This window comes from Alosa sapidissima, chromosome 4 (genome assembly GCF_018492685.1).
Source record: "Alosa sapidissima isolate fAloSap1 chromosome 4, fAloSap1.pri, whole genome shotgun sequence".
In the NCBI taxonomy this organism is placed as follows: Eukaryota; Metazoa; Chordata; class Actinopteri; order Clupeiformes; family Clupeidae; genus Alosa; species Alosa sapidissima.
Genome location: NC_055960.1, coordinates 575,572 through 591,079, shown reverse-complemented (window position 1 = coordinate 591,079; position 15,508 = coordinate 575,572). Strand labels below are relative to the sequence as shown.

Here is a 15,508-nt window from a genome sequence, read left to right as displayed (position 1 = left end):
GAAAAGTTTTCGAGTGTCTGTAGCGCTGTTGATTTTGTCATTGTAGAAAGCAGTCTTAGCAGCAGTGATGCTGGCTGAGAAGGAGGTCAGGAGTGTCTGGTAGTTTTTGAGGTCGTCAGCTAGTTTGGATTTGTGCCATTTCCTCTCCGCGGCTCTGAGTTTGGTGCGCTGCGATCGGAGGGTATCATTTAGCCATGGATGAGAATGTTTGGATCGAGCTGGCCTTGTGGTAAGAGGGCACAGCTCGTCTAGACACGAGGTCAGTGTGGAGCAGAGCGAGTCAGTGGCTTCATTGACCTCCAGAGAGGAGAAGGTGTTGAGTGGAGGTAGACCGGAGGCAACCACAGAGGAGAAGTGCGTTGGAGACAGGTTCCGGATGTTGCGGCGGAACGTGACCATCGGCTGAGGAGCCGGAGGCTGTTCTGTCAGGCTGACGTTGAACTGGATGAAGAAGTGGTCAGAAAGATGGAGAGGTGTCACCGTGAGGGTGTCTGTGCTGCAGTTCCGAGTGAAAATCAAGTCAAGCTCTTTGCCAGCTTTGTGAGTCGGTGGGCTTTGAACCAGTTCGAGGTCAAAGGAGTGGACCAGGGCCAAAAAGTCCGCTGAGCCTGGGGCATCTAAGTGGATGTTCATATCACCGAGAACAAGAAGCGGACAGTCATGCTCAGGGATGGAGGATAGCAGAGTGTCAAGTTCGTCAATAAAGTCGCCTAGTTGGCCTGGAGGGCGGTAGATGACCAGCACGTACAGTTTTGCTGGGGCGATCACTGTGATGGCATGGAATTCGAATGAGACATATTTGTTTGAAGGCAGTAGCGGGGTGAATTTCCATTTGTTGGAGATCAGCAGGCCCGTCCCGCCTCCTCGTCCAGATGGGCGAGGGGTGTGGGATAGTGTAAGGTTAGTGGAGAGTGCAGCCGGGGTGGCAGTGTTCTCTGGTTTGATCCAAGTCTCAGTGAGAGCAAGGAGTTCCAATGAAAGGTGGTTGGCATAGCCAGCTATGAAGTCCGTTTTGTTGACTGCGGATTGACAGTTCCACAAGCCCATGGAGAAGGAGGTTTCTGTCGGTGAGGATCGTTTAAGTTGCTGGAGGTTAAGGCGATTTCTGCCCCTTTTGGCATGATGCCGTTTTCTGCAATGGCCGGTGATAACAGATATGGTGGAACGGCACATTTTGCCTTTGTCGGTGCCTGTGCTCGGTGAACTTGCACAGGTCAACTTGCACAGGTCAACTTGCACAGGTCAACTTGCACAGGTCAACTTGCTCGTCTTGACCGCGTCCGTCTTACACGAGGCTGGCTGAAACGAGGGCTGCCGCTTATGCTGACGCTTCAGCAGCCGCCACTAATTTTATGCTGCTAGGAATTGCATGCAGCTGTCCTCCTATCTCGCTAATGATGCATCAGCGTAGACCGCCCTCTGACGTTCGCACAGCTTAGATTGTTCAAAAGGGTGTTAATTACTGTCAACTGAAAGTCCGCTCGCTCACACCGACCGAAACTCACAGTTTCAAGTAGCCTCCTCCCTCAGCTGTTCCCAAACGCCCAGAGTCCAATTCTAACAATTGGAGAGGATTTGGCCAGTAGTAGCCTATGTGTTCTTGCTTTCTCTCTCCCAACTCACTGCAGTTGTTGTCATAATTTCTTAATGTGAATTTCTTAAGTGAACACTGCATATGCGCAGTTTATTCTTTGTTATATGCATAACGGTTCAAACTAGTGTCAAGGAGCTGGTATCCCAGAGGCAAGAATGTGTCTCTTAAAGGGACACCAGGCAAGCCTGATGCTTTTTCTCTACAAAACTCCCCCTCGCTCGGTCTGAAGCTCTTTTCCTTTTCTTTGCATCTTCCGTCAAGGGTTTTCGCTGCTTCTTCGCTGGCTCTGCCATTATACATATGTTTGCAACAATAACATAGCGTTTCGTTAGCCTCCCTCTGTGCTGTGGATGCAGGATGCAAACTGATCCTGCTTCGGTCGGCGGGTACAATACACTGAACTTGCAAGCGGGATATTCTTCCTACAGGCAGTAGGGGCGGGCGAGAGAGTCTTCATGTAATGAAGTCTGTAATGAGTCATTTAACCATATACCGACTTACGAAGATGAGTAATTAACACGAAAACGTTGCCTGGTGTCCCTTTAATAGGCTATTGACATTGCTTAGAGCCTGCACTATGCCTTATGGGGCATAATTAGTAGCTTAGAATATTGGAAGGTTGTTGTTTCAAGATGTTGTGGACATCAACAACTTGGCATTAATACACTGCAAAAACTGCTTATCTAACCAAGTGTTATTCATCTTATATCAAGATCAGAAAAATATAGTTGGTATTGTTTTCAGTATATAGAGACTTACCTAGGTCACTAATTAGTGCTAAAGTGGAGATGCTCTTTTTGGGGGGCATGACCATAGATAGCCTAGTCTTTGCAAGCAAAATGTCTAACAAAAAATGCAAACTTATAATAATAATAATAATAATAATAATAATAATACATAAACCTTGTTTACTGTCTTGTCCAATCTTAGGCCTACTACTACACTCCATTTGTGGCCTGTACTTTGAGATGGTAAACAGGTCTTGATTTCTCAACAAATTACTCTGTCTAGCTCTCTGACTGATCAAACAACATAGCTTTTGTTTATGCCATTGTAGACAGTTCAATGTCATCATGTGTCTAATACATTCAACCTCACCAACTTTGTGTTAGGCGCAATGTTCGTTTGGGGGGGGGGGGGGGGGGGGTCATAATTTCATAACTGCTTCACTAGAAAAAAATACCACCAGCCGCCACTGGAATACAGGCACACTGGCTACTGAAACAAATTTGAATGACAAACAACTAAGAATAGACAACACGTTGGTTAACAAAATTCCAAGCAACTTCAAAGAACCCCGAAGGACAGACTGGAAGCCTGATTTATCAGAAATGTCACGTCAATATAACATGACTGCTTGCAATGTTCAAGTGTGGTTCACGGGATATTTAGCCTAACGTTACACTGACCTCAGTTCACCATATGCCTCCAGACAAGCAGTAGTGGCTACTCCGTGAGCCTGTAACCATTAACACACCAAATGCAACCGAAAAGTTGTTAGCTAAACACAGACAAATAGCAAAACAAGTGCCTTCATCTAGTAGGCTATACGTGTTTGTGACACGCATCTCGACATTCAGCAGGAACGAGTGGGCTATACAAACAGCTCTAATACAAAGCAACAAGATAATAACTACCTCCCTCCAGTAGTTTCCCCACGCAACCTAGACCATGAAGGTCTGAAACAGATAATGGGCAGCAAGTTCTGCTTGAGACAAGAGAGCAAACCGGTAGTCACTGCGAGCGGAGTAACACCGATGCTGTAACTTCGGCAGGTAGACTGCAAATAAATAACCTGACTGATTGAAGGAGGCGTGGCAAATTCCGTCACGCACCTCCATAACTTCCGTTTGTAAAACGCCATATAGGGGGCAGCAGGATATGTTATGGTATAAGTTACCATGGCGATTTATTCTGTGGGGCTAGCCTGCTCCAGACCAGGCTAAATTCCAGTCAAGTCAAGTCAATTTTATTTCTATAGCACATTTAAAAACAACTGAGTTGAACCAAAGTGCTTACAAACAAACATAAAACAATGACAATGGTACAACAACAATAATAACATAACATGGGGGAAAATAAATAAATAATTGAAATAATAAACAAATTGGTCAAAAATAAAATAAAGAATAAAGAGTGTGTGTGTGTGTGTGGGGGGGGGGGGGGTATTAAGGTAGATTAAAAGCTTGGGAGAAAATGAAAGTCTTTAAGTTAGACTTAAAGCACTCAATGGTTGGAGAGGACTTAATATGTACAGACTATTCCAGAGTTGGGGGGCAACAACAGAGAAGGCTTTATCACCCTTAGTTTTAAGGCGTGTTTTGGGGATATAGAGAAGATTCTGAGATGAAGACCTAAGTCAGGGGTCGGCAATTACATTTGGACCCGGGCCAATTTTTTTTCAGACAATGGCATCGCGGGCCATAGCTTTTGTAATGGGGGGGGGGGGGGGTGTTATAGGCCTACTATTTAAATGATTAATTATTATATTATATTAAAATAAACATCATCTAACTTTTAAAATGCATTTAATTTAATTCCATTAAAAACGTTTATTTGCTTATGTGCGCTGTTTTTATGCAGCCTGCTGCATCTCCTGTCGTCTCTCATGAAACAGGCGACTTGCCTAGCAACCTGCCGTAACTAATGTATACAAATATTATTCTTTTAGATGACGTGTAAATGATTAGCTGAACATTGCTATATGCTAGTTATCGATGCAAAATGTCGTTGTCGAAAGCCTCGAAAAGAAAAATTGATTCAGAATGCAGGACCTACAAAGAAGAATGAAAGCAGAGGTATGCGTTTATCCTGCCTGCATTTATTAATGCCAAGCCTACGTGTCTCATTTGCAACGAGGCGGTTGTCGTTTGCAAAGAATACAACATCAGAAGACACCATGAGACAAAACATGGCCAGTTCAAAAACGCGTATCCTCCTGGGACAGAGGTGCAAACGCATAAAATTAAAGCATTGGAGGCTGGATATGCACACAGCACCAAAATACTAGTTCAATCACTCACCGAGCAGCAAAGGGCTATGAGTGCGTCCATTAAAGCAGCATGGGTTCTTACCCGTCACAATAAACCATTTACGGACGCAGAGGTTTTTAAGGAAGTGAGATTACGCGCACTCGCGTGCCAATACCGTTCCGAAATTAACGTCATCTCGCGGGCCAGATAGAATAGATGGCGGGCCAAAATTGGCCCGTGGGCCACTATTTGCCGACCACTGACCTAAGTGATCTTGGAGTGCTGTAATGAATTAGTAGGTCACCTATGTAACTAAGTGCCAAACCACTGAGGGCTTGGAAGACAAAAAGTAAAATTGTAAAATTAACTCTGTGCTCCACAGGTAACCAGTGCAGCTTAGCCAACACAGGAGTTATATGCTCACGTTTCTTAGAGCCACTTAATAATCTAGCTGCTGCATTTTGAACTAGCTGAAGTCTGTTGAGAGTGGAGAGGGTCAGGCCTGCATATAATGAATTACAATAATCTAGTCTAGATGGTATGAAAGCATGTATAAGAGTTTCAAGATCGGAGAAGGACAAAAAGGGCTTCAGTTTTGCAATGGTTCTTAACTGGAAAAAGCTGCCTTTGACCCCACTATTTTCTTGCTTATTAAAATTTAAAGAGGAGTCAAAGAAAACCCCAAGATTCTTTACTTCACTGTGGCAGTTTGCAGAGAGAGGTCCTAGTGCATTTTTCAAGATAGAAACATCACTTGGAGGGCCAAAAATAATTATATCAGTTTTACTTTCGTTCAGTTGAAGAAAATTTCTTGCCATCCAGCATTTGACGTCACTGAGACAGTTAAAAATATTCTCCAAAGAACAAATGCTATTAGTGTTAACAGGCAGGTAAAACTGAGTGTCATCTGCATAGCAGTGATACTGAATGTTATACTTTTTAAAAATTGAGCCAAGGGGTAGCATATAAAGAGAGAATAAAAGAGGGCCCAAAATGGAACCCTGAGGAACACCGCAGAGGAAGAGGAGAAATTGCCTAAACTAATTGAAAATGATCTATCACTAAGATAAGAAGAGAACCAATGCAAAACAGAACCCTGGAGACCAACTTCATCCTCCAAGCGTTTTAATAGGATATTGTGGTCAATTGTGTCAAATGCTGCACTCAGATCAAGAAGCATCAAAAGGGCGCAAGATCCAGAATCAACTGCTAAGACAATGTCGTTTTGGACTTTAAGCAAGGCCGATTCAGTGCTGTTCAGAGATCTAAAACCTGATTGGAATTTATCACATATATTGAACTCACTCAGATAAGAAGAAACCTGAGAGAGGACAACCTTTTCTAGTATCTTTGACAGAAAAGGTAATTTAGAAATAGGCCTATAATTCTTCAGGTCACTGGGCTCAAGGTTAGGTTTCTTCAGTAAAGGTTGCACAATTGCACGTTTAAAACCTGAGGGCACCACTCCATTGGTTAGTGAGTGATTAATTATGGCCAATACAAGAGGGCAGATGATGGTAAAAGCTTATTTTTAAAAGGCGTGCAGGTAAAACATCTAAATGGCAGGATGTAGATTTCATATGGGAGACCACCTCAGAAAGCTGGGAGGAAGATATAGCCTGAAACTGTTGGAGGCAGCTAGGTGAAAGTTCTATCACTGAGGGATCCGAATCCGGAGGTGAGATTTGAGATTTTATTTTGTCAATTTTATCGATGAAGAAGTTGAGGAACTTCTCACAGATTTCTGTTGAAGGGGCAAGAGTAGATGACGCAGAGGCAGGATTTATAATAGAATTAATGGTATTAAATAAAACTTTTGGCCTATGATAAGCTGAGCATAATACTCAACCTTTGCTGCCTTAACAGAGTTTTGGTAGGTCTTTAGAGAATCTCTGAAAAGGTCATAGAAGACCTGAAGCTTCTCTTTTTTCCATTTGCGCTCTGCTTTCCTGCAAGATTTTCTGACAGAACGGGTTGCGGCATTTAACCATGGAGTGGTGATAGTTTTGACACGCTTTTGTTTTAGTGGGGCAGCACAGTCTAAGGTCTCAAGACAGGATGCATTAAAGAGAGTGACTAATTCTTCAATGTCAGAGCAGGTGGAAATAGCAACAGAGATAGTAGGTGAGTGAGAGAGGATGAAAGTATTAGAGAATGTTGTGGCTGTGGTGGAATTAATAGAACGGCCAAAGGAATAGGACTTAGGGGGAGATACAGGGGGACAAAACAAAATAGATTCAAATAAAATCAAAAAATGATCAGAGACCCCAACATCCATAATTTCTAAGTTGGAAACATTGAAACCATAAGACAATACTAGGTCTAATGTGTGGCCTTTCTGATGCATAGGGGCCATAACAGATTGCACAAGGTTGAAAGAGTCCACAAGGCATAAAAACTCATTAACCAAAGGTTTTGATGGGCAACAGATGTGAATATTAAAATCCCCTAAAATCATGAAATTGTCAGAGTGAGAGGCCATAAAAGATAGATCAGAAAATTCTTGAATGTAATTACAATTAAGCTTAATTTTTGGTGGTCGGTAAACTAATGCACAGAGGGTGGCATTTATCTTTACAAGCTGTACCTCAAAAGTGGAGAACATATCAATTTGTACAATTCTACATTTAAAGTTGTTATTATAAACAGTGACCAGACCACCTCCATGACCAGTAGCCCTAGGGGAATTCATGAAGCTGCAGTGAGGAGGGCAGAGTTCACCAAGTGGAATGACGTCATTACCGCTGAGCCAAGACTCCGTTATAAACAAAAAGTCCAGGATCTATTTAATCTCATTCCTTATCTCAGTCAGCAGTCACCACAAACAGAAACAAATAGTTATTCCACTGCCCACTACACATTGTTATCACATATACCTAGACCCACTGTCATTATTGAAACATTTGTGATCATTAATTAACTTTTACATACTCGCCATTCCCGACCTGTCATACGACAATGTGATGTCACCGGAGTGCCTAACCATTTTGCGCGTGGTGGTTGCGGCACTAGTTGCAATACTCTCCTAAACAGAGGTGTTGCTGTTTGTTGCTGTTGTGAAAAGGCTATCGCTAACTACTTCACACCGTAGAAGAAGCAATGAAGCCGCTCTAGTTGTCATGGTGAATCAGTGAATCTGTGATCGGTGGCGGGGTCTATTTAAGGGAGCCGTGAGCGCGCACTTATCCAGGATAGGTTTCACCTGGCTTGATGAATTCGTGTCTGCTCATCCTGGCTTGCTCGTTGTGCAACCAATTAAGCCTGTGCGCTGTTGTTTTGGATTCATTGAGCGCAGCTCAGTAGCTTATCCAGGATGTCTTAATTCTGCTTTTGTGCAATAGGCCCCAGGTCCCCCTGGTTGAAAAACATCCCAAAAGAATACTTTTCTAACCCCCACAATTGAAATGGACATGGTGTCATTGGAATTTTATGCTTCTTTTTTAATGCCAATCTCAGGCCATGTCCCTGGGTCAAAATTCAGCGAAAGCTAAATTCTTTGTCCAGGTGTGCCCTTATAAAGGTTTAGCTGAGTTGTGCATGTTTGGAGAAGAGTGATCCATGATCAGCATCCAAGTGATCCATTTTGAGATGGAGTGAACATTTCAACCACCAAAACACCATCCACAATCTGGAGAATAGCTATAGAAATGTATTAGTTTTGGGTGTTTTTCAGACAATGGGACTTGGTGAACTTCTCAAAGTAAACGGTAACACTAAAACAAGGGGCAAATTGAGAATTTTGGAGGAGAAGATCAGGCTGTCTGCCGAGAGACCTGCCCCAATAGGCGGTATTGGACCATTAAACCAATTGGGTAGCCCTAAACTCCGGTACATGGGTAAATGGATGAAAAGGGGAATTCATACATTGTGATAAATAGGTCTTTCATTACAATACTCTATTTGTGTATTATTTTACAGTGGGTTCCCCATCATTGTTGGATAAATACAAACACAACAGAGAGATGTTGATGCTGCTGCCTTCTCAAAGAGACCATGCAATGTACCCCAACATTATTGGCAATGGACAGGTACCTGAACTTACCTGAACAAATCTTGAATGTGATGTCCTGTATTTGATTATATACAATGCAAAAACAATGAAAATTACCAGGTGATGATCATGTTTAGATTATTTATGGTGATATATGGAATTACTGTGTATAATAAATGCATTATCCATTGTTTCATAGCCCATATTAATAACCTTCTAGACCCAATAGAATTCTACAAAAATGCTCAGATTCATTCGTTAATAAAGGAAATATTAGCTATATATAAAGCTAATATTTTAAAAACCAAAGAATAGCTCAAAATGTATTAATAATTAGGTAACATTTTATAACAACTACACACAATTCATCATCACATTCACATCACATTGTTTGTAAAGTATTGCTCATACAATGTTTATCATCAGTAAAGCATTTATAGACACAGTTATACATTGTTTGTTTATAATGAATATGCCTATCTATTATATTAATGAATTGATTGTTTTAATAACATTGGGCAGAGGTAGTGGATAAGGAGCTTGGTTAGCATGCAGTAACCTAAAAAGTTGGAGGTTCAATCTCCGGCCTCCATCATTGTGCCCTTGGCCTTTAATTTAATTAATATGTGTAGCTTTGGATAAAAGTGTCTGCTAAATAAATAGTGCAGTCATTATAAAATGTTACCAAAAATGGTCAATTATAAGATAAAGTTTATAAGCTTCAAGATAATATATAAATCTTCCAAATTATGTGTGGCCCATTAAGATCTGGCATTGATATTTTCCATAGTCCAACACAAACATAAGGGGTTTCATTACCGCTCATGTTAACCTCAGTCAGAAGTGTAATAAAATTATAATCCATGGAGGAGTCTGTAAAACTGTGCAAAGGGAGTCCAAAAAGAAGTGAAGCATCAATTCTTAGTTCTTCTTATTGACGGAGATATTGAAGTGAGTAGTATTTGCTTCCTGAATGTATCTGGCAGTGTTGGCTATATAGCAAAGGTCATGATAGACTAAAGCTATGCATTTTAAGTTTTCAGATAATCAAGAGAATTAATCCTCAATTAATGCTGGTGAATTTATGTTTCTTCCTAAGACTCTAGCCTAGAAATGGTCTTGGGAAAATTGTACCTTATATCTTGATTTTTCTTGTGCATGAGTTACAGATTACTGTACTGGAAGTAAATAGGCCAGCTATCCAGTGATGGAGGGGACTACATAATTTAGCAGAGATTTTTCTCTCATAGTTAACACTGGTGAAGCCAAAAATATGAATTAATTCCCTTATGACATAACACAGTCTTATAATTAAGAATAGGAGAAATATTGCCATCAACAAGAAATTATGCATGGTGCAAGGAGATGATGTCTTGGTAAGTAACGATAGCCAATGCTTGCAAACGCTAATGGTGTTGCTTGGCATATCACATCACAAATTAAAATAAGAAGGCAACTGAATAGTCTGTGTTGTAGTCTAGCAGAGACTGCAGTAACCTAACCTAAAATTGCTAAAACATAAGACATGGCCAAGGTCATAAGGTGTTATCATTGTGTGTGCGGACAAGTCGTCCATCTTCATGAACTGCAGGGACCACAGGATAATTTCCGTCTTATACCGGCAGACGGTTTTGCCCAGGAAGGGGGACCATCTAGGGGATCCAGATATTGTGCAAGCTAAGCTTTCTGTGCAGATTTTCTATCTGGGTGCATCCACATCTACCAGTGAAGACACTGAAGACAACATTTCGCAGTATCCATGTAACCGTAGCAACATTCATTGTGATGTGTAACCACCCGTTGCTTGATCTGTGGCCGTAAAGTTGATCGTAAATTTGGGTTTAAGTTGTGTCTTAAACCTCACGTTCGGAGTGCTTTCGTCCTCCGCAAATTAAACAGGTAGTTCCGTAGAGAGACGTTAGAATAAATTAGCGTTTGCGATTGACAACGTTGTGATAAGTAGCCTATAACACTAACTTTGCAAAGTTAACTTGAATTCATCAATTTTGAACAAAGTTGTGTAAGCTACACCGCGCCTGTTGTAGTCTGCATGAACAGTTCTTGGGGAGGTGCGGGCTGAAGCCAACCTGTTTGAGGGAGAGTGGTGCAAGGAGAGAATGCGTGCTCTGTCCTGTGCATATCTCTACCATAAGATAATGTGTCTAGGCTAATCTATATTTTCAATAAGCAAGCACTGCATGCCTATGGAAACAATAAGTCAATATATTAGAGATATCAAGAGTAACGCAGGAATGGACGTTACAGTTATTCAGTAACTGTTCAGTGCACTTAACTTCTAACTTATGGGAGTTGATCAAAACAGTTCTTTTTTGGATATATGGTAACAATGAGATATTCTGTAGCCTACTGATTATCAGTTTGTCGCATGTTTAGACCTTGTATGTGTGTTGCACATGTTGCACTTGCCGATCACGGTGGGAATTGATATGGTAGTGGACCATGATGGTCATAGAAGAAGTGAAGGAGCAGTACCCCCCAATTATGGTGGGGTAATTCGCACTCTGAGACATGTCATACATCATCCCCGATTCAGAAAATTGTCATGCTTTAAACAAAGTCTTCGAACTAGAGCGCATTGAATCAGTGCGAGCAATAGCGGAGCTAATGTACTTGTGAGCCATTTTATCAGAGCGATATTATCAACGTCAGCAAGTATTTGCATTAGATTATCATCTAATGGCATCAAAAAAGTTTACCCGAAATGAAGTGTTGGGTCTTCTATTTGCGGACCCTGATTCTGAAGGGGAATATCTGCCTTCAGAAAATGACGATGTGAAATGTGATTCGTTTAGTGACCAGGCTTCAGATGCGTCCCTGCCTTGCAATGGTGCAGCTGGACAAAGTAAGAGTTTAGCCCTACACCAAGCACAAATGTTGAATCCTTTCCCCAATGTAGATGGTCCTTTGCCCAATGTCAGAGGTGGGAACAATGTTTCACGGGGTCGGAGTGTTCATTAGGAAGTTAGCAGGCGTGTTAGTGGTGTGGCGAACGAGGCTGGAGGTAATGTCCATGTAGCGCTAGCTGCTTTGTCTTCTGACCGCGTGGCTCTCCGCAATCGCGGCGACAGTAACATGGTGGAGCCTTTGTCTAATGCCACTGGGTATGTTAGACGAGGTCGAAGTGTTCATAGGACAGTTAGGGGCAACGTAGATGCAGGGTGGGGAGTCACAATGAGAATGACAGTAGGCCTAGTCTGAGCTGTGCAAATTCTCTCCACTCGGCGCGTGCGCGAGGCAGATCTGGCCGTGCTGCTCACAGCAGGAGCAGAGGCGGTGTGACACGGGGCAGGGGAGCCATTAGGCTATGCATAGTCTATCGCAATATGATGGGAATGCCGGCCCTATGGATAGGGAGTCATTATCTCTACAGCAAAAGGCACTCTAGTTTGGAGACTTTGTTTAGAAGGGCAGACGTGGCATACTGGTTAGCGTTTCGGACTTGTAACCGGAAGGTTGCCGGTTCGAACCCCGACCAGTAGGCACGGCTGAAGTGCCCTTTAGCAAGGCACCTAACCCCTCACTGCTCCCCGAGCACCACTGTTGTTGCAGGCAGCTCACTGCGCCGGGATTAGTGTGTGCTTCATCTCACTGTGTGCTGAGTGTGTTTCACTAATTCACGGATTGGGATAAATGCAGAGAGCAAATTTCCCTCACAGGATCAAAAGACTTATACATAAATTCTTTTTTTTTCAGCCATTTATTAGTAATGATTTACACTGTTGATTTACTATCTATTTCCCTGACCATTTAGTAGTGTACAATAGTATGTGTTTTTTTGTGTGTGTTCATGTCCTTGTGATGTGTATGTCAGCTAAAAAAAACAACCAAAAAAACATCAACAAAAAGAAAAAAAATACTAACATTGTCTCTCGTCTTGTATGGTCATCTCACTCCTGATCTGTGCCTTGAGTGGCAAGTGAGCTTTTGAACTAAACAGGTCTTGACTACTTGTGTTTGTGTGTCATATGAATAATATGTGCCCCATACTGTACATGGAATCAGAGTGCCTACTGTATGTAGTAAATGGAAAATCTCTACAGCAAAAGGCCTGCCTACCGCTACATGCATTCAGTTTGTTTCTGCTATTTATTAGTAATGATTTATACAGTTTGTTTACTACTTACTATTTACCCGAGCATTCAGTATTGGGTAACACTCCATAATAAGGTGCCATAACAAATAGCAAACTAGTAATTACCTAACCCTTTGTTAATATTTGTTAATTGTTAATAGTTTTTTCATCATTAATTAAATATTAGTTGTTTGCATAAAATCTGTTGTTAATGTTTTAGCAAATCTATTAACTAATATTTTATTAATATGTGTTAATAGTTGCAGTATACTATACTGTAGTATTTTTGGCACTAATTAACAGTTATTTCTTACATCATTTAAATGTTAAATGTTTATTTGCAAATTATATGTTAATAGAAAAGTTAATGACATATTATTATTTAACTAATTGTTATTAAACTGTGCTTCTGCCTATCCCAATATGAACCACTCTCCATAGGACCCTTACAACAGATAGATAGATAGATAGATAGATAGATAGATAGATCTTAGATAGATACTTTATTGATCCCCAATGGGAAATTCAAGAAAAAAACACGGAGCTACCTTGACATGCTGCCACTGTTGTCGGCGCCGGAACCAATTGCAATAAAGTTGGTTAAGCTTAATTAATATATTAGTAGTATATAGCTATAAGCGTGGGGTCCCCTATAATAAAGTTGGTTAAGCTTAACCCTTAGAACCCAATTGACGCAAAGTGCGTCAAAAAACACACCCTTTCTTCTCTGTTATATTGCTCCGGAACTGTTCATCGCAGCGAGATGAAACCTTTATTGCATGACAGAGCAGAAGTGGGGCTTTCCAAAGAGACTACACACTTGTCTGTATGATCAAGTATGAAAATGAAAAAAAAAATCATGAAATTAAATCAAATTGCATCATATTTACAGTCTATACTTCTCTGCGTTCACCTGCGCACCCATTACTCTCGTTTGAATTACTCGCGAACCCGTGATCGCATTGATATGGCAAGCAAATCAGATGAAAGAGGGGACACAGGGCTATCCATTGGTACCATGTTTATCGATCCTTCTGGCTTATAAAAACAGACGAAGTGACAGCATGTCAGATGAAACAGGAGACTCAGAGCTATAATTTGATACCAAGTACATCCTTCTGGGTTATAAAACAGATGAAGTGACAGCAAAATAATAACTTCATATAGCTGGACGTTTTTGTCTGTTCTTGTGGCAAAGCATGTTTATAATCCAACGCTATTGTGTGTTTCTCTAGTGAAAAGCATGTTCATATTCCGGTTTTGAGATCCTAGCAAATTCCTGCATGGCATCCAATTCAAGGCTCACATTGCATCCCAATTTGTTTAACAAATAAACACCTTTTTTGCCTTTACTTTGTTCATGGCAATGCAGTAAAAAGTTAAGAATTATTATGACTGCATACACATAGGCACGCAGGCTAACACGCAACCTTGGGTCAAGTCAGGTCAGATCAGTTCGTGTCACAGATATGGAGCGCAGAAAAGTCATTTTTCATCACTAAATAAAAAATGGCATTTATTTCCGTAAATCACACAGCACATATTTCTGTAAATTGCTCAGCCCCAGAGTATCCCTGCAACATGGCAATTATATTGCCCGATTCAGGACAGTCTGCCCTACACACACATGAAGTGCATGTAGAGCTGTGACCTTGCTGTGGTGAGATACATGTCGAAATATAAGAATTTTATAATACACTTTTTATATTTGAATTCTTTAAAAATCAAAATAAAGTCAATGCCAATGCAACCAATGCAAGGACAAAACGCAGCAGAGCTGCAGTATAGCGTTTCTCCAAAGGGGGCTCCAAAACACCAATATCAATAAAGCTGCTGAATTACGGCAAAAATCTAGCCTGGGTTTTCCCATGCTGCCTTTCGCGCGCGATTTTATTCACGCTGCTAGGCAGCCTGGATACCATGGAACAAATTTTCGCCTTAGTTAGGGGACCAATCACAGAACGGAGGGAGGGCAGGAAGACGATGACGACACAACGAAGCCGTTATGAGCTACGTACAGACCAGGGTTTCCGTTGTCCGGTAATTACCGGACATTGGCCGGATAAAAAATGAAATGTCCGACAAAATTAGATCTCTCCGGTCAAATTGTCCGATTGAAATTGGCTAATAATCCCGCCCACTAACGCAATCTGAATTTGAGAATAAGCCTTAATATGTAAACCTATATTATACGTCCTCTGGCTATGCTTTTAAATGAACAGGCTCGTTTGAAAAGTAAGCTATTAAACAACACGAATAGTGGATAATTTCTGGCACAATTAAACGGTATATTGAACCGCGGTCGAAAGAAAAAGAAACTAAACATTTCCCAGAATAGGAAACATTTCTTAATTTATTGTTTTCAAATAAAGAGGCATAGCATTAGGGGGTAGTGGTGTGAGCGCTCATTCTTGTGTGTGCGCATCTGTGTAAGTTAAACAGTCACCACTGGAGATAACGTGGGTAGCAGCAACTAGGGTTGCAAAATTCCGGGAATTTTCAAAGTTGGAAATTTTCCATGGGAATTAACGGGAATATATGGGAATTAACAGGAATAAACGGGAATTAATGGGAATAAACTGGGAATTTTTAATATGGCATGTTAGTCTATAACAGGGAACTTAAATGTAGTGGACAAAACCCCATCTTGCAGCATAATATTAGTTAAAACAACCTGATTTAATGCAATTTCAGTCAAATTTCTACCCTGCACATATGTCAATCACATGCACACAGCAATCGGCATAGGCTGCTAGACATAAAGGAAACCTATGGTGCGTTCATATGCATGGGGAAAATTTTTTTCCAACCAATCGGATTTTGTTGTTGAGTGGTGTAGTGTATCTTGGGCAGTTCAG

The 15,508-nt window shown here is 41.2% G+C and overlaps 1 protein-coding gene across 1 annotated transcript in view; it reads left to right on the top strand.

Moving 5' to 3' along the window:
* The window catches only part of dock3 (dedicator of cytokinesis 3), a 576,384-nt gene that overhangs the window by 521,398 nt on the left and 39,478 nt on the right, over window positions 1-15,508 (top strand). Inside the window, exon 52 of the mRNA XM_042088883.1 lies at window positions 8,485-8,594. Within this exon, the coding sequence (XP_041944817.1) occupies window positions 8,485-8,594 (110 nt within the window). The remainder of the gene's footprint in view (window positions 1-8,484; window positions 8,595-15,508) is intronic.